At 39.1% G+C, this 20,022-nt stretch overlaps 1 protein-coding gene across 2 annotated transcripts; it reads left to right on the forward strand.

The window, feature by feature from the left end:
- The first annotated feature begins 1,116 nt into the window (after positions 1 to 1,116).
- nxpe3 (neurexophilin and PC-esterase domain family, member 3) lies at positions 1,117 to 19,213 on the forward strand. 2 transcript variants are annotated; one of them, XM_042425880.1, is made up of 6 exons: positions 1,117 to 1,807; positions 5,333 to 5,512; positions 7,470 to 8,251; positions 10,868 to 10,938; positions 11,052 to 11,273; positions 11,356 to 19,213. In XM_042425880.1, exons 2-6 carry the CDS (start codon positions 5,420 to 5,422, stop codon positions 11,919 to 11,921), a joined length of 1,734 nt encoding a protein of 577 aa, XP_042281814.1. In that variant the 5' UTR covers positions 1,117 to 1,807; positions 5,333 to 5,419; the 3' UTR covers positions 11,922 to 19,213. The 2 variants fall into 2 exon arrangements, with proteins under 2 accessions (XP_042281814.1, XP_042281813.1); XM_042425879.1 differs by lacking the exon at positions 1,117 to 1,807 and adding an exon at positions 4,019 to 4,661.
- Positions 19,214 to 20,022: the final 809 nt, after the last annotated feature.

A 20,022-nucleotide genomic window follows, 5' to 3' on the forward strand; every position in this document is an offset into this window, starting at 1 on the left:
CAAATCTTTTCTTTAAAATAACCACAAAACTTGATAAATTCCCATGACAACAGATATTTTGACTTTTCATAGCAAGTATACAGGTGTTACTAATGACATTAACAATGGGTCCATCCTATTAATTGCCCCAGTAAGCCATGTCAGTGAGTCAGCATGCACAATACGAGAGCCCTGGAACTGGCTCACCTAAGTGGAATCCAGCCATTGTTTATGTTATTAATTGCACTTCTGCTTTTCCTGTGTTGACAGGTGAAAATATGTGCTGTGAAAAGTAGATACCAGGGTCCTGGAACTGGAGCACTGAAATGGACGAGATCCATATCATTCATGATGTTAAGTGCACCTGTGATTTTTAAACTGAAGAAAAGTCAAACTGTCTGCTGTGAAAAAAATGGTCTTTTAATTACCAAAATTGATTCATCTCTGTGGCTAAAGTAACATATCAACCGACCGAATGTTTCAGCACTACAGAATAGCAGCAGGTTGAAAATGGAGGAACAACTTCAGTATAGTTTATACCCAAACCTCTGACTTATTGTATTTGGTGAAATTTGTTGACTACTATGACCTGATTGATATTTTTTAGTTGTTCCTGATCATTACAGTACTATGAGAAGACGGAGGGGCATGGCTGGATAAACTTCTATGGGACCTCAGCAAATATTTGTTGTTGGGCCCCTACTGACCTCCATTGACCCCCGCTACATATGGTAGTACTCTAGAGCTGAAATGATTCAGTGATTAATCAATTGAAAGAAGTTTCATTGGAAACAATTTCAATAATTGATAAATCATCAAAAAAAAAATCACTGGTATCAGCTTCTGAAATGTGAATATTTGTTAATTTTCCACAATAGTAGACAAAACAAGTAGTTGTTAAGGGAATAATTATCTGTATTTTTCACTATTTACTGAAATTTTATATACTGAACAATCAATTATCAAAGAAAAAAATTGTCAAACCTATTGATAGTGAAAATAATTATTGGTTGCAGCCTTACAGTACTCCAACGATGGACTAATACTAGCTTGCCATAGGTTTCCTGTGTACAGATTGATAAAACACAACTTAAAAACAAATTAAAACAATATAAACTAAAACAATTCACGTCTTGAAACTAGATTTTGACACAGAGTGAAGGTGGAGGACCTGTCATAGGTGATATTATACTTTGGTGCAAGTTCCTAATAAATCTGCGCTTAATAGAAGTATGTAGACTCAAACGATATGGAGCAAACTCGGGGGTCGGGGCCCCTGGGCAGTTAGTTGACCACTTTCAAGAAGCAGCAGGAGATGGACCCAAATGCAGGACGCAGGAGCAGCAGCTCCAGGACATGCTGGCACAGCCAAACTGAACCAAACTAAACAAAACAAAACTGAACGATGCACAGATTAAAGGATCCAACAAGACTGAACTGAAAACCAGGACTTAAATACAAACTGAACTGATGAAACAACAAGAAACAAGTGGCAAAACAGGAGGGCAGACACTGGAAGCAGGGCAGAGCTAACAAGACGGATGTAGGGCAGATGTGAAGAGAAGGGTGGAGAGAAAAGTAGGCCACATGAGGAAGTGACTTGCATGTAATAACATGAATAGAGATAAGACTGAGTTGTTCTGAGTTTCAGTTCACTTTTGCACTTTGTCTCTTGGTCACATTACCATAAGAAAATTACTCGTGTAAAAGCAAACTTCAAGGTCTTACTGCCACTCAGTCCAATTCAACAAACAGGAAAAAAGTCTGAGGGCATCTGGTGGACTGGTGGAGGGACATAGAACCAGACTGGGACAGAACCACCCGCCTGGTAAGTCTGGGGGAGGGGTTTTCCTATGTCAACGTGTTGTATCAAATTGTTGCAGAAAAATGTACCAGAGCAAAAAACTCTCTCTTGAAAATAAAAAGGGAGTCAGAGGTCCAAGCAGCAAAGTGTTCTTTTATTGCCGGCAAAAAAAGGTCACACCTTATCATCCACCCTCCCTAATTTTTGACCAATTATTATGTTACTTTTATCTCTGTCACTCGTTGTTGGTCAAAACTCTTCAAAACAGGTTTTGAGGTGTTTGAGGATATGCACTGGCATATTCAATTCTACCTGATTATATCCAATTTTTATATAAGTATTGGGAATCATTTTACACCATTATTGCCAAGTTGTCTTCTGGCCTTTTATTTTTTTTTATAAGTTATTCTAGTCATTTTACACCCTTATTTCTTGATCTCCTCCAGAGAGTATTTTTTGAAAGGTGAAGACTTTAGCAGACCCAAGCAAAGTGACATGTAATACAAACACACTCAAATTTCTCCAGTGTATGATTATGATTCTTCTACTGTGCCTCTATACGTACAGTGTGATTAAATATGGTTCATGAGATTATAACTACACCAATACAAATTGTATCACACTAGCCCTTATTGCTTATAAACTTATAAAATTAATCTGCATAGCTTAATATTGTCTTTAAGCACACCAATGACTTTTAATGAAAATACACCACAAACGCACAATAAAATGATAAAATATACATAATCATGAGATAAGAACTTCTATTTTAATTATTCTTAATTTATGCATGTTCCTGTCGAGAAAAGGGCTTTCATACACAATTTTAGAGGCTTCAGAGTCCAAATGCCCCCCCTTTTTTCTCCTTTACCCACTTTGGCTTCCAGAGAATGCAGCAAGACCGATCCATCCAGACCGTTTTGAGGTTTCTGAGAGGGTCCTTGCTGATCCATCCTCTCCCACTCCCTCTAGGAAATTGTGATTTTGTGATTGCAATATATCACAAAATTTATCTACAATATTTGCGAGAACTTGCAATTTTGCTAAATGCAACTTTTCCGCATGATGAATGGCCAATGGAGTATGACACTGAACTGTAGTTTCATACATGAGTTGTAGCCTAAACACCCCTACAGCTGTAAGAGATTACACTTTGTCTTGGCACTTTGGAAATAAACAATATTTTTATGTTAATGGATTTATTTTAACGTTATTATCATTTTATTTAGTGCTAATGTTGAGGTTACAGTTTATTTAATAAATGCTTATAAATGGAACTCAAGTACAGTATTTTCTTTTTTAATATAATTTTAGCAAATGGTTCTCACGTTCAGAAAATACATTTAAAAATAGCACTGAAATATAGTTGTTTCTGTGATATGTTGTATGCTTTTTTTTACTTTGAGGAAGTGGTTATATATCCGGCTGGGTTACGCCTATGATGTTCTGCGTTGTTCTGGGCGTTTTCAGTTAAGAAGCAGGAGGAAGCTCTGGGTCTCAGGTCTTTAGTAGCAATCTCTGGTGAAATATATGCAAAATAACAAAACATCTGGTGGTGTGTGTGTTTCTGCTTGGCTGGATAGAGCTTTCCTATTTTGCCAAGTTACAGTTACAAAATTATAACAACTATTAGATACTGTGAAGTTCAATTTCATAGACATATATAGACATAGCAGCATAAATCAATAAAAACAAAAACAAAACCTATCACATAAATAATTAATCAATTATAATTAAACACATAGTAACCAAGACCAAGACCCATATTTCATTACTGTAACAATTATAAACATACACAATATCGATCCACATTGAAGTCTGATTTTCTTATAACTAGGCCTACATAACATACAGCACTATAGTGTTACCATATCAACCACACCGGCACTCTAACGGTCGCTCAATTTCTCCAAATCTACTTTAATTAAAAAACTATGGTTAGCGATCTCAAATATTGACATGATTTACATAGAATAGAACTGATATGACATAGAACAAGACACAACCATTAGATAACGTTTGCATCACATCAAATGCATAAAAAAGTTATCAGGGAGTTTCAGTTTACGCAGCCTAAACTACCTCTCTGTTAGTTGTGCATGCGTGCGCACACCGACGTAATTACGTTGTACACACACACACGCACGCACACACACACACACACACACACACACACACACACACACACACACACACACACACACACACACACACACACACACACACACTTCAAATGACACGGGTAAGAGATGCAGATCCAACAGAACAAAAATAATAAACAGGAATGATTAGATGAAATTCATAACAAGGCTATATTTGTATTAATCGGTTACAATTACATATGACTCTTCACTGGTAGTAGTTTAAAAAATCGCATTATTTTCCTTTGCTTGCAATTTTATCGCAAAAAGAGCAAACATACAAATTGCATAAAAAGCCGCTGCTCTCGCGAGATTCTTTGTGTGCGTTGTTTGTCATTGTACAAAATGCCTATATTTTATGATGTGACAATGCTGTAGTTAAAGTCTGGTTAGGTTTAGGCACAAAAAAAATTGGTTAGGGGTAGGGAAAGGTCTGTCAGGAAAAATCATGGATGGGAAAAATGTATGGAAACTCATTCTTAAAGGGGGTTCGGGAAAGATGGTTTGGGTTAAAATGATCACTCTCGCGAGATCTTCCACAAATCTGGGGTTACCATACCCCGCCTTCCCTGCAGGACATTACAAATAGGAGACTCTTGCCGTCCGTCCACCGGGCTGGCTCTGATGTTCCGGCCAAAGCTCTGCTACCTCACCGGCTGGCCTGCCCTGCCCGGTAGAGTCATTACCTTTCAGCGTCTGTCCAACGGTCCGACATGATGATAATATGACATGTTAATGTAAGTAGGCGAGCATTTGCTGGGTACCAATCACACCTGCACCCACTAGCCGTGGGTTATGTCTGTTAAATGAACGGTATTATACAGCAGTGAGTATAATATTGAATTTTATCCTCCGTCCCTTTGTTGTTGGCTCTTGCGTCGTCGCAGCTGACTGTTACTGATGTCTAAAGATGGAGGATTTGCTTTAGATGTACCGAGTAACGTTGGATGTTAACCACTGCCATTACTATAAGTCTGTCTGTAAGGCTGTTAAATCAGTTTGTTCCAAGTTGAAGACATTTCCAAGCATGGATGTTGGTCGATTAGTCCACCAATAGAAAATTAATCGGCAACAATTTAAAAAAAAACGAAGAAAAATGCCAAAATAAAGCACTGCTTTCCAATATGCTGTGGCTATTGGACTGTCGGTGAGACAAAAATAGCAGTTAGCTGCCGGCTTGGGTTTGAGGCAGCCTAACTAGAGTAGAGACCCCACCGTATAGATATTGTCTCCTTATAATTTAACACCAGCAGCACAACTGGCCCCCTTCAAAATGAATAACCTGTATGATTGTTTCTCTTCGCTTGCAATACATAAACATGAATTGTCCCTTTGTTGAAGCTGAAAATGTGTCAGTTTCGTGTTTGTCCATCCTGTCTCGTTGACAGCGTTCATTTCTCTACATCAGGTGCTGAGGGCGAAACGATGCCATCGTCACCGTGGTGACAGCGGAGCGTGAAACAGGGATGATCATGGGAGACAGAAGGAGGTCACCATGTGCCGAAATCTATCCAAATATGCCCTCATCTTCCTCTTCTTAGCCCTGTCTGGCCTCATCTTCCTGCTATGCAACATCCACACCGTGGAGGTGAGGAGAGACGCATTATACAAATGGATTTGAAGTAGGGCTGTGCGTTATGACGATATATATCGTGTGATGAGAGAAAAATGTCTTCATATTATGCTCTATCGTTTGTATCATTGTGACGCAAATCACACTCTTTACGGCAGTATTTTTCGTTATTTGGAGTCAGTCCATCTTTTGCGCAGATTACATTGAAAAATCTTGGCTTTTTAATCTCGAAGCTTTTATTGCACTTACAGTTACATAATGGGTTTAGTTGTCAGCTCTCCACGCCTGTCTGTCTCTACTCTGCTGCGCTGCACACACTGTAAAATGTGATATATAGGTATCCTTATTAGGATATGAAATTACCTATATCGTGATATGAGATTTTGGTCATATCGCCCAGCCCTAGTTTGAAGTGGTGTGTTTCCTCAATAACCTGTTTAGGGTAATGGATAAAATGATAATTTACCTGTGTTTTCACATAGTACAAAAGCTTTCTACACAACTGAACTGAAATATAGAAATTAGAAAAAAAACAAAGTCCAAGTAAAAATACATATTCTTAACAGAACCATCCCACTAAATCCAGATTTAAAATAGATATAGGAAGAAACAGATAACAAAACCAAAAATAGTGTCATATATCTATTAATAATAATAATTTGTGTCTGATACTTTTTTTTTTACATGCGGTCAAGCGCATTTGATAGGATTGCATAAGAAAAATCATATCAGGCAGGCAAATAAATATGTTGCTGGGTAACAATTCAGAGTCACAAAAAGAAGCCCAGCTGCACGGTGGAAGTAAGACCTGGGTCCACATATTTAAGATAGGATTTCAAACACCTTTGTCAGAAGTTTCAATTATAGGTGCACTAAATCCACTTAATTAGTATTTCGTCTGGATCTTAAGTTATCAGAGAGACAAGCTGAGAAAACATTAGCTGCAGCTCAGTTCACAGCCCCTCCGTCCTGTGTCCGCCAAACAGTGTCAGAAAAACACTGATTTTTAATGTGAAACTGCTTTATTCACTGTTTTTACTGGTTTTAATCACCAGGTCTGTTTCTTTTGGAGAGGACGAGACCTCTGCAGATAATTCAGCTCCCTGTAAAAACCTCCTGAACGATGAACACTGAAGGAATCTTAACCTCAAAACAAAATAATGATCCCAAGCTACGTCATGATGTCATCAAACTCCGTCTTTTGTTATTGTTTTGATTGAGAGACGCCTAGTGGCATAAAATTACATATTGTGTGTTTAAATACCAAAATAACATAAACAATAACTATTGTGTGGCCTACTAACATTACTACAATGTGAAAGTGGTGTGCAAAACAGCGTAATTCAGTAACATGGGTAGTTCCAAATGCAAATAATGGGGAATTGTAACTTTCTAGTGAAGTAATTGCATAAAGCAAATTCCATAGCATGACAAAAATTGAACTTCAACATGTTACTCTGATTATCTGGATGTTGTTATTTACACTTGTAGATTGTTTGTTCAGACATTCTTTTTGTTTGTCCCAATCACAAACATTTGTTTTAAAAATACTGTAAACCCTGATGATGTCATCAGGTGCTGTTTTTGTCATTTTCTCAGACTTGGAAAAAAAAACCTCCTCCAGAGCCACAGAAGAAGAGTAAACTGACCTTTATGTTTAGATCTGTGTTCTTCTTATTTAACTCTGTGCTTGTCACTGATCCACCATCAAAAAGATAAAATATTATGCAAAAGTTTTTTTTGTTTTTTTTTTACAATTGTTTATTTATTTTATAGGGTAGCCCAAGTAGTAACACAAGAAGATCCATCTTGAAATGCACTCAAAGTATTTGGTTCCATTATTGTTGCAATAATCCACCAGACCTCTGTATTACATTAATTTGCAATTTTTTTAATGCATTTTTATTTGCCAGTCACAGTTGACGGTGCTTATTCCTCCAGCACAACTTAACTCTTCTGTCTGTCTCCTCAGAACTGGAACTGCCACACAATTTCAGCCCTGTACCAGCTCCAGAGCAGGATCCAATCATCCTTCATCCCGGTGGGTATCCCTAATTTTAATCACAGCCGCACCTTCTGTGCACATCTGGGCCTGAAACCCTCCCCTGAAGATGAACTGGAGGAGCGCTACCTGTTGGACTTAATCGCCTGGCCTGTGCCACCGTCTCACTCCACACCAATTGCTCTGCGCCGCACGAGTGACCCCGTGCACAGCCTGTTCGCCATCCTCCCCACTAAAGCAGGACGGGAGTGGCATGTGGGTGACCAGCTTGAGGTCCTCGTCCAAATGCATGACTTCCAGGGTCAACCCAAGCACTACGGCGGGGATTTCCTTTTGGCTCGACTGCACTCCCCGGAGCTTGGAGCAGGTGTAGCGGGGATCGTGCTGGACCACAAGAATGGATTTTATTCTGTTCTGTTCCCACTCCTCTGGGTGGGGTCTGCACAGGTTGAGATCACGATGGTGCACTCCAGCGAGGCCGTCACTGTGCTGCGACGGCTGAGGGAGGAACGACCTGATCGGGTGTTTTTCAAGAGCCTGTTTCGCTTAGGCTTCCTTTCTGAAACAACTGTGTGTAACATGTGCCTGCCCCCCGACCAGCAGCCCCTGTGCAACTACACAGACCTTCACACAGGTGAGCCCTGGTACTGCTACAAGCCGAAGATGCTCAGCTGTGACACTAGAATCAACCACGCCAAGGGAGGCTACCTGAAGCACCTCATCACCAACAAGGAAGCATTGCTCTTCCAGAGGTTTGTATAATATAGGATCAGGAAAATGTGGTAATTGGACATATGTGTTTGTTAAAGGATAAATCTAGTGATATTCTTTATTTTCTTATTGTGAACAAATAACATGAAAAAAAATTCAAAACTAAAAATGAACTGATCCCACTATTAGTCCAACTGAAATAAATAGCATTCCCCTGCTCTGTAAATCACTTGTCCTGTGTTTTCCTTTGAGGAAATAATCAGAAACCAAAAGGGAGAAATTAATACATTAAATTCTTTGATTTCATGATGGTGCCCATAGTTTTGAATTAATTTAATAAAATACAGTTCCTCCATCGGCTTACATTGCTGGAGTCCTAATTTCTCCAAATCAAATCTGGCATGAATAACAATAATGGGGCGATTGTCACACTGAGCCTGATAAAATCCTGCTACACAACACAAGAACCACAGACTGAACAACAACCCACATTTCCTGAAGCCTCCTTCTTATCTAACTTCATGATTTCACGTTCTGCACGTCTGCACCTTAGCTAATTGAATGAGACACCAAACAAACACTGAAGAAAAGTGCATTACTAATGTCAATTATCAGGCTAGATAGCTAATTAGCTACGCAGCTGCAGCACATGTTAACTTATGAAAATGTCACTTTGTTAGATGCTGGTTTAGTCATTGCTCTTCAAAATCCCTGTTAGCGACACACTGTATGTCCATAACTTGTAGCTACAGTGGTTAGTTTACTTCGTCTCCGTTTCCTATGGTAACATTTGAAGCCTGCCCGCTACTGTCAATCAAACACGGACACTGGCACGCCCCCCCCAGCTGGTCGAGACAAAAAAAGAGCACTTCTGATATTTCCCCAAAGACCTTTTTTCTTCATTCTAATGATACAAAATGTTTAACAATATATTTTTTTAAAAAAACACGCTGACTATATTATTGACTGCAAACAGGGCTAAATATAGGGACTTTAAGTATTGTCTGTGTAGCCAAAAGCTCCTTCACTCTGAGCTATAGAGCTTCATTTTGCAAAAACTATTAAAACACATCAGCGAGCCACATCGTTGCACTGAGTGTCATGTTCCTTTATTTTAATGAACATGGAATTTGTTGTTTATCAATAGTTGTTCCCACATACACTGTCCTGATGTCGCAAATACTCTATAGATCACCAAATCCATGGCTGAAGATAGTCCTCAACAAATACACTATTTACTCTCGTTTAAGTAATGTTTTCTAAAAATCACAGTGTCCATCTGATGTAAGAAACACTGAGCCTTGAAAAATTGGACTACATACACTGCCTGGCCAAAAGAAAAGTCGCCACCTAAAAAAAAAAAAGGTCACACACTCTAATATTTCGTTGGACCGCCTTTAGCTTTGATTACGGCACTCATTCGCTGTGGCATTGTTTTGATAAGCTTCTGCAGTGTCACAAGATTTATTTCCGTCCAGTGTTGCATTAATTTTTCACCAAGATCTTGTATTGATGATGGGAGGGTCAGACCACCGCGCAAAGCCTTCTCCAGCACATCCCAAAGATTCTCAATGGGGTTAAGGTCTGGACTCTGTGGTGGCCAATCCATGTGTGAAAATGATGTCTCATGCTCCCTGAACCACTCTTTCACAATTTGAGCCCGATGAATCCTGGCATTGTCATCTTGGAATATGCCCGTGCCATCAGGGAAGAAAAAATCCATTGATGGAATAATCTGGTCATTCAGTATATTTAGGTAGTCAGCTTGCCTCATTCTTTGGGCACATAATGTTGCTGAACCTAGAGCTGACCAACTGCAGCAACCCCAGATCATAGCACTGCCCCCACAGTCTTGTACAGTCGGCACTTGGCATGATGGGTGCATCACTTCATCTGCCTCTCTTCTTACCCTGATGCGCCCATCACTCTGGAACAGAGTAAATCTGGACTCATCAGACCACATGACCTTCTTCCATTGCTCCAGAGTCCTATCTTTATGCTCCCTAGCAAATTGAAGACTTTTTTCCGATTAGCCTCACTGATTAGTGGTTTTCTTAGGGCTACACAGCTGTTCAGTCCCAATCCCTTGAGTTCCCTTTGCATTGTGCATGTGGAAATGCTCTTACTTTCACTATTAAATATAGCCCTGAGTTCTACTGTTGTTTCACTCAAAGATGATGGTTCCCCACTATCCTTCCTGTTTTTAATAATGCGTTGGCCAGTTCTTAACCCAATTTTAGTAGTTTCTGCAATCTCCTTAGATGTTTTCTCTGCTTGATGCATGCCAATGATTTGACCCTTCTCAAACAGACCAACATCTTTTCCACGACCATGGGATGTGTCTTTCGACATGGTTGTTTAAGAAATGAGAAGATACTCATTGCATCAGTTGGGGTTAAATAACTTGTTGCCAGCTGAAAGATAATCACCCATGCAGTAATTATCCAATAGGAGGCTCTTACCTATTTGCTTGTGCTTGTGACCCGTTTTGCCAGGATAGAGGAAGTTGGAAACTATTGAGACATTTTCTTGTCCAACATATTCTTGGTTTTATCATTTGGGGTATTTGTTGACAGTAACAATAATAAAGTATTTTGTTAGCTTTATCCTTCAACATTCTGTTTTAACACTGATCCCTTCTGTTTCTTTAATCTTAGTGGTGTAAACATCAAAGTTCCCATACATGCTTCAGGAACTGACAGGATCAATGTGGTGCCTTCAAGGACAGGTATACGTCACACCCTCATATGTGTAGTTTTGTGTGTCATTTCACAGTTTGTGCATGCTTTGATTTATTCTATTAAATTAATTTTGTCTGCAACGTTTCTCGCTTTGTATCAGATAAAGTAGACGCAGAAAGCAGCAGTATAAATCCAGAACCTATTAAGCTAGCACCGTCTGGATATTACTACGAGGACTCATGGAGGCCGTTAGGTGGCGTTACAATGCGCCAGTTTAACGAATCATCTGCCATCACTCAGTGTTTGAAGAACAAGGTGATCAACATGTACGGAGACTCTACCGTCAGGCAGTGGTTTGAGTACCTCATTGCTTCTGCACCAGGTGAGTTTTGAGTTTTACACTCTATATTTTGGATTTTGTGTGTCTTTCCCACTGTAACTTCAAATTATTCCACTTTCCCCAGAATTAAAGGAGTTCAACCTACACAGTCCTAAAAACGTTGGGCCTTTCATGGCGGTGGACAGCACCCATAATATTCTCTTGATGTACCGCTGCCATGGCCCTCCCATCCGCTTCTCCACAGTCATGTCCAGTGAGCTGCGGTACATTTCCAATGAGCTGGACGGCCTGTCTGGGGGCCCCAACACTGTCGTGGTCCTCAGTATCTGGGCCCACTTCAGCACCTTTCCTGTGGAGGTGTACATACGACGGCTTCGTCACATCCGACGGGCGCTGGTGCGACTCATGGACCGAGCGCCGGGGACACTCGTCGTGATCCGCTCAGCCAATCTCCAAGCCGTGGACCAAGAGGTGAGCCTATACAACAGCGACTGGTACTCCCTGCAGCTCGACAGGGTGCTCAGAGCCATGTTCAAGGGACTGAATGTTCTGCAGGTAGATGCCTGGCAAATGAGTGTAGCGCACCACCTCCCTCACGCCCTCCACCCACCTCCAGCCATCGTCAAGAACATGATAGACATGTTTTTGTCTTATATTTGTCCAGAGAAGAAAAAGAGACAACAGAAATAGAAGAGTTGTGACATACCCTTTAAATACTGTCTGTACTGAGAGATTTACCAGACTGCTAGTTTTAATCTCTGTTTACCTGCCTGTTACATTGCATTTTGAATCCCACAAAAGCTATTTTGCTCTGGAAATGCCAAAGACATTGGCACAGCGATTGTTACTACCCCATCTGTTTATGTTACCAAAGTATTTGTGTGTGTGGTACTCAGTATTTTTACTTAAGTCGGCCATATTTGCAGTTGGTACTTTTTTTTGTTTGTTTTATGCTTATATTTATTTGTTAGTTTGCCAAAGGTACGGACTTATTGTCTGAGTTCTTGTTTCTCAGGCAGATCAGTATTAAAAATGTGCTCTTACACCCTGAGCCATGTAAAAACATCAGCTACACATCAACTACAATCTAAATTTGTTGCAGTGTGTAACTCATAACTCATAGAACAGACAAAAGGTCAAACAAGTTTTGTTTATTTAGACAAAACCTGCAACTTTAACTGCTAGCGTCAACCATAATTTGAATTCTTTTTCCTCAAGAATATTTTTATTGAATTTCGAACAAGGAAGCAAAATATACACAGGAATTTTGTAGAGTGCACAACAGATATTTCAAGGTTAAAGAGCACATGCATGATAGAAGAGCACATCGAGCAATCTTGTCCCAATTGCCCCTCACCCCCACTAGCCCCATCTACAAGCTGGAATTTAAAAAGGGTATTTCGTCCCTGGAGTAATACAGAAAGGTGCTAGAAGTCAGGTTTTATATTTAGAAAAGAAAGAAAGAAAAATAAATAAAAGTATGGGGGGTTAGAAATTAATAAATTTGTACAGATAATATTACTGAAAGAAATCAACAGAGAGAAAAAAGACAAAAAGAGAGTGAGAGAATAAGTCTTTACTTTTAAGGTTCTTAAAGTATTTCGGGAAAGGTCTCCACACCTTTTGGAACTTTTGTTTGAGTTACAAACTGAGTAGTGGATCTTTTCGAGGTTTAGACAGGACATGTTGTCTATCAGCCACTGAGCGTGGGTGGGTGGGGCAGCATCCCTCCATCTTAGTAATACTGCACGTCTGGTCAAAGGAGAGGCGAAGGACAGTGTGCGTCAATTGATTGGATTCACGCATGCATCATCCTCTCCAGTGGTGCCAAAAATGACGACCAGAGGGTTGAGTTCTAGGTCAAAATTGAGGATTAGGGATGAGGTTTGGAAAACATCCGTCCAGTATTTTTCCAGGCTAGGTCACGTCCATAATATGTAGATAAGGGAAGCCTCACCTCACCTACATTTGTCACAGCAGGGATTCACATCTTGGTAAATACAAGATAGTTTGGTCACATGGGCCCTTTGCACAACCTGTAACTGTAACAGACAGTGACAGGCACATAGGGATATTTAATTAACCCACAGTGAAAGGTTTAAATCCTGCTCCTAGGCAGTTTCAATTTTGTCAAGAGGGGCAGGTCTTATACCTGCTAGCTTGTCATAGATAGCGGATATTAAACCTTTGTAACAAAGAAACAGCGGTGTTTGTATCAGGTGTCTCTGGGAAATTTGTTACCTGATAGTGGAGAAAATGTCTGGTTTGCAGATACTTGAAATATGGGTATTTGGTAGGTTAAACTTTTCAGAAAGTTGTTCAAATGATGCAAAACTGATATTGATAAAAAGATCCTTAAAGCGCTCGATACCTATAGGTGCAAGAGCTCCATCTACAGATGGATTTACGTCCAAAAGTGAGTTATTTTTTCCCTCATTGTCCGTTTATGTTGCTGCCAATGTGAAAAAATATTTGACCCTGCCACTGCATTTCCGCTTTTTCGCTTTGTATGCGATTAAACGGCAAGGGAAAGAGGCGCTTCTTGTTCCAGACATCAATGCGTGTTCAGGCTTCCCAGGGTTGTATATGCATCGATTTATACGTCTATTTTCTCCAAAATAATCAAAGGTCTGGAAATTTTATTTAATGTGCACTTATTTCTCTGTAGGGATGGGTACCAAATATTACAAACAATACAAACATATAACAAACATATTTTCAATGCCTCTACCGAATGGCCTGTGTTGAACTTGAAAAAATATTATAAATATGCATACGTACTTATTCATTACATTTACGAAAGAATCAAAGCAAAAATTTGTAAAATATTCATTCAGAATTTCATTTATTAAAGAACAAACACTTTTAAATCATGGGTTCAGATTTACAAGTTCCAAATTGAAAGACGTAACATAACATAAAAACATAACTTTTTATCCCTCTTCCCAGAGGTGGAAAAAGTGAGCAATACATAAATAGGACACACAATATGACATAAATGGAAGATGGAAAAATCCAGCACTCTTGGGATTTTCAGAAACGAGGCAATCTCAAACTTTTTCAAGTTAAGTGCCTCCAAAATAGATGCACAATACACCAGAGACCCATGTTTGAGAGGATATTGTTTGAAAGAATCCCCTCTAAGAAGATACAATCCCTTTAACTTTGTGTCAATAAAGTGAAATTAATCTATTTGTCCTTTTGCCGGGAACCCCCTGCAGCCCTCTCGAGGACCCCTGCAGTTTTCGGATCCCAGTTTGTGAACCATTCTTCTAAACAACTGGATAACCAAAGTGGATAAACTTAGGGATGTCACAAGAATCAATACATAGATCCCATAGATACATAGATATCAAATCAATACCAGCATTTAGAAAATGATACTAATACCAGCGTTTTTAGTTATCAATAGTATCAACACCTCATCACGCTATAACTCAGTGTTATTATTCTAATATAGACGGAGCGTGTTTGTTTAAATGCTGAAACACTTTCAGTCATATTTGCAAACCAGAATGAGAGCACAGAATCACAGTTGTATTTGTTGTTAGAGAATGAATTTTCATACAGTTCCTCTAATTTGAAATGACTGTTTTTTGGGCTGCTTTGCTTTCTACTTGAAGGCTACAGGCCAATATTTAATTTGTAACTATTATTCTAATGTAGCCTGTATGCTTAAATAATGAAACACAAAAAGTTTCTGTTCAATTTTTAATGTTTATATATAGTTTTTAAATAAAGGAGTGTGTCCTGAGTGGGGTTTCCAGTATTAAATCAGGTACTGAGAGCAGTGGATCTTCAGTGGTAAATCTAGTATGGTGACATCACTAGTATATACCGTAAGTGTCATACAATTTACTGATGACTTATTTTGAGAAATTTTCTATTGCGCTTCTGATTTGGCTGTGAGATTTGCTGATTTTGTGTGCATCAGATGTGATGAATTTGAGTAAATGTGATGGCGTTTTCCGTCCAAAATGGCGGCATTGCTACAGCAGTGCCATCTAGCAGTGGTTGTCAAAAAAGCACCAGAATTTCACCTCTTGTGCTTCTATACTCTTTGGTGTAACTGCACCCCTAGGTCTGAGCCTAACTCCACCCACTGCATAATTTTGAAAAATGCTAAAAAGTAGGCAAGGGGCTGAGGGGGGACAGGCGGTGGGCGTTGGACGGAGCATAACTGTGTGAGGCAGGAGTTCAAGGTCATTTAAACGAGCCAGAAGTCAGGCCACAAAAACAACAGAAATCCTCCTCACATCTCGCCCTGCAGTTCTGTAGCTGCCGTTAGCTTCTTAAGCTGAAAGTATATAGTATATATTTGAAAATGAGCGCGGGGCTGGGGGAGGTGGGCGTTATCATTCTACCATTAATATACATTTCATGACGTAGAGAACTATGAAACGGTCGACTCTACGTCAGCATTGGCCCCGCCTTTTCAGGGCTGATTTTAATTAGCAGATGACACGTTGAGCCATTTTCAACCCATGAAATGCAGATTTTGTTTTTCATAAATGTGGTGTCAGTGTCAATATTAACACAGCATTGATGTGTTTCATCACAGCACAGTCATATAATTTAGTTTACAGCTCAAAAAACACGTTTTAGTGTGTATTACCTCTATTACGGTCTAAAAAACCGTAGTCTGTCCACAGTGTCTCATCCACCGCCGCTTTGTGTTACACAAGCATAGAGCACTAGCACGGCTAATAGCAAATTGTTACTACTGTTGCTGCTCTAGAAACAGCATTTATTTATATTTAAAATAAGAATAAATTCTAATGCTGTTCTGAATTTATTCTTTTTTTAAAATAATATACTTTTTAAAAAGCAATTATTTAGTTATGAAAAAGAACCGATAAGAGTCTCAATAGAGAACCAAACCAATAAGGAGCATCGATAAGAGTAGGGATTGTCAGTGTGCAGTCAGAACCAAATTGCACCATTTAAAAAGAAAAAGAAAAAAGTGGGTGAGTGGGGCCCACAAAAAACACTTGGTCAGATCTAGGCACAAAAACCACTTGGCTAGGTTTAGGCACAAAAACCACTTGATCAGGTTTAGGCACAAAAAACACTTGGCTAGGTTTAGGGAAAATTTGTGGTTTATATATATAGATGTCATCGGTCTCATGTTGTCGAATAATGGTGCGGAAGGATTTACATTGGAGTACAGACGCTAAAGAGTGCCTTGTGCATTGGTGTCAGACGCTGAGGGGTGTGACGAAGCGTCGGTATTTGGGAATGAGAACAGGCTGGATCAAAACATAAGACAGCGTATATTAGCCGCCCAGTAATAAAAGCAGAAATTAGGCAGTGCCATGCCATGTCTTGCTTTTTGATTTTTGAAGATGGACTTAATTTAGTTGACGACACTTGCCCTTCCATATGTAGGACGAGATAACTGAGTCTAGTGAGTCAAAAAAGGATTTAGGAATGAAGGTTAGTTTAGATTGAAAAAGATATAAAAATGTAGAGAGAATATACATTTTGACGGAGTTAATTTGGCCCACCAGGGATGTAGATAGGGGTGACCACTGCGTTAGGCACTATTTCACATGATTTAACAGAGTAAAGAAATTTTCTCTAAAAAGACACTTAGGTTTTCTTATGACTGTAATACCGAGGTAAGTAAATTGATTTTTCACAATCTTAAAAGGGAGCTTAGTATACTCTGACGTTAGTGCCTCTCCATTCACAAGGAGAAGTTCACTTTTGTGTAAATTTAGTTTGTATCCTGAGAAGTGGCTGAATTGGATGAGCAATGGCAGCATGGGGGGTAGGGAGGTGTCCAAGCTTGATATGAAAAGCACAAGATCGTCCGCATAGAGGGACACTTATGTTCAACTCCCTTCCTCCAAATTCCTGAAATATCTTGGTGACTATGGCACACAATTGCGTAGTGGTTCTATGGCCAGATCAAAAAGTAGTGGGCTTAAGGGGCACCTTTGACGAGTTCCCTGTTGGAGGTTGAGAGGTTGTGACTGTTGAGAGTTGGTTAGGATTGAAGCAGTAGGGCACAAATGTATAATTTTATCTACATGATAAAACATGCACAGGTTTTGCTGACTGCTCCAACCTTCCAGTTCGATGAATTTAGTCGTTAGCTTGAAATTGTTTTCACGCAGGCTGGAGCAAACATTTCTAGCTCATTGACATGCTGTGTTAGATCATCCAAAGCGAACTCAAGAGATGATGATGATCACCATCTGTCTCCAAAATGTTTGTATGCATGGGGCAGAGTTTACATGTGCACATTCTCCTGCCAAATTTGTTTTTATAGAGCGCAACTTTTGTGTGGGAAGTGGAAGTGGCCTCTTTCAGGCTCTCCAAATTTCACACGGTTTTGGCAAATCTATTCAGATCATGTGAAATTTTGGCAGTGGTGTGTGTTGATCTGAGGCCTGGCCTTTGCATTCATTTCTAAGAATAACCCTTTTGTGTTAATAGTTACATTGGTCTTTCTATATTCAATTGTAATCCTAGGTGTTTTATATGGACATTTGAGGGTTAATTTAACATGATCACATACTGTATGTTGTCCCATTTTCATCAGTCAGTCAGTGAAGATTTGAGAAGAGAGCGATGGTTGTTTTTTGAGAAATGAGGTCTGTGTGATATGAAGATATAATGTGCCTATTTTTGCCTACTTCTGTCTGACCCTGATAAGGATTAGAGCCAGACGATTCAGAGATCCCGTCCTCATTTGTAAGAGCTGAGTTGCTGTCATTTTTGACAGCATCTGCTATTGTCAAGTGTGTGCTTTCCTAAAAGGTTTAAAGTTCAAGACTATTTGTAAGCCATTGTCATGCTCTAATTCAAGCAGGAAAACATGGTTTGAGCTGGAGCTTGGTGATATATCCACATACAATTGTATCAGCATATGGGGTTAAATACTGTCAGGTTTTAATTTAAGTGACGCTTTGTTTATGACAGTTCTTCTGATCTCGAAGCCTGTGGTGCAGTTTGACCAAACTGTTACGATAGTGACATGAAGAGTAACTGATCAGTCTCAGTCACTTTTTCTCATGTGTGTAGAATATAATGCATTTTCATTTTTCTTTTATTTAATCAAGTGAAAGAACCATTGAGATTTAAATTTGTTTCAACTGTTACAAGGTGTGTCTTCATGTAGAAGGAAGGTTTTCAAACTATCACCGAAGAGTGTATTAACTCTACATGAGTCAGGCTACACTGACCAAAATAAAAAGAAGCTCGTACCTAAAAAAGATGGAATTCATTCATTTTTTGTTTATCTTTATATATAAATCATATCCTTGCTGAAGATATTTTAAATGTATTGTCAATTTATTATTTAGGTAATGGATAAATAAGTTGTATCATTGCCATATTGATTTTTGTTCATATTGCACACCTCTGTAGTTTGAGCAAAAGAAAGGTACAGAAATGTTGATGTGGGGAAGACGACAGTCATCATATTGCACAGGAACTGCTGCTCAGTGGCTGCAGCTCTAAATCAGGATATAATATCTGTTATGATGGCATCACATTGCTGAGTCAGCCCTGTGTTGCAAATCATATGGAAATATTTTGTTTACTAGCATCTGTTGGGAGCTTGGATGGGTGTTAAGACATTTACTTTGCTGCTAATGCAGAGGAAACCATTTGTTGGTCTTCAAACCACTGATTAGATATCAAAAAGCACAATGACTTCATTTATGTGTGTGCTTTCTCTGGAGGTACAGAAAAATGTGATATTTATGTCTTTAAAAGTTTTGATTCATAATGTGAGGTATAGAACAGATTTGATTGTGGTCATTGCTTCATATTGTGAATATATTGTAATATTCATTTTTAACAGAACAAATTCTTACAATGCACATGTGTAGTGAGTGGGCCTGCACCATCCGCTACCTTTACTTTTGTTACAGTGGCAGTTGCTGATGTTACACTTGTCAAAATGGCATGAATATTTAGCAAATGAAACACCACAACGATTATTTCAATAAACTTTTGATTAATGAAAACATTCTTGCCCATTATTTCTGTGTCACAGAGTATATTGTTCTTGAAAATGTGATAACTCAAAAAAATAAGCATCCACGCACTCACAGTAACAACCAGCTCCTTCACTTAAAAATGTATTTGAATACACCATGTATGTGGACATCCAAACATGACAGGTATGAACATGCTGCTACAACAGATTCCACTCTTCTGGAAAGGTTTGCTGCAAGATTTTTTGAACATGACTACAGGGTTTTTCTCCCGTTCTGCCACATGATCCACTTTATTTTTATAGCAAGTGGAACGAAAGGGCCAAGAAAAACAGCCCCAAACCAAAAGTACAATACTAGAAGCAAATTCACCAAGTAAATCTAGTTTGTCACAGGAAAAAAGAGAATATCCTTGACTTGATCTCCTCATTAATCAGTAATCCAAGAGCAAGCGGATGGAAACTGATGAAAGAATTGTGAATTGAGACAGGATAAACAGACAAGCTGGACAATGTTGTAGCTGCTTCCTTCCTACTTTACTCTGTTTCCTGTCAAAACACATGTTGGAAAGAAATCATGAAATCATGCATGCAGGCCATACATAAGACTTAAGACAGCTCAAGAGTCCACCAGCTGGGAGCAGTCCTCCCCATCCCAAAAAAATAATGGGACACAAAAGGTTCAGTTATACACTGCTTTTTCAAAGAAGTTATCTCTGTTCAGACACAACATCAAATAACTGCTTGAATGTAGTTGCATATCCTTAAAAATGACAAAGTTCCACGATTTTGTTAAAAATTTTATTTAAAAAGTTTCTTGTTCCCTTTGAAAACATCAAG

Source organism: Thunnus maccoyii, chromosome 11 (genome assembly GCF_910596095.1).
Source record: "Thunnus maccoyii chromosome 11, fThuMac1.1, whole genome shotgun sequence".
NCBI classification, from domain to species: Eukaryota; Metazoa; Chordata; class Actinopteri; order Scombriformes; family Scombridae; genus Thunnus; species Thunnus maccoyii.

Bases quoted from the DNA above. Each gene is read 5' to 3' on its own strand.
- nxpe3 (XM_042425880.1), top strand. From the start codon at position 5,420: ATGTGCCGAAATCTATCCAAATATGCCCTCATCTTCCTCTTCTTAGCC. The intron at 8,252-10,867 runs GTTTGTATAATA...CTTTAATCTTAG, and splicing joins GAAGCATTGCTCTTCCAGAG to TGGTGTAAACATCAAAGTTC. The intron at 10,939-11,051 runs GTATACGTCACA...GCTTTGTATCAG, and splicing joins TGTGGTGCCTTCAAGGACAG to ATAAAGTAGACGCAGAAAGC.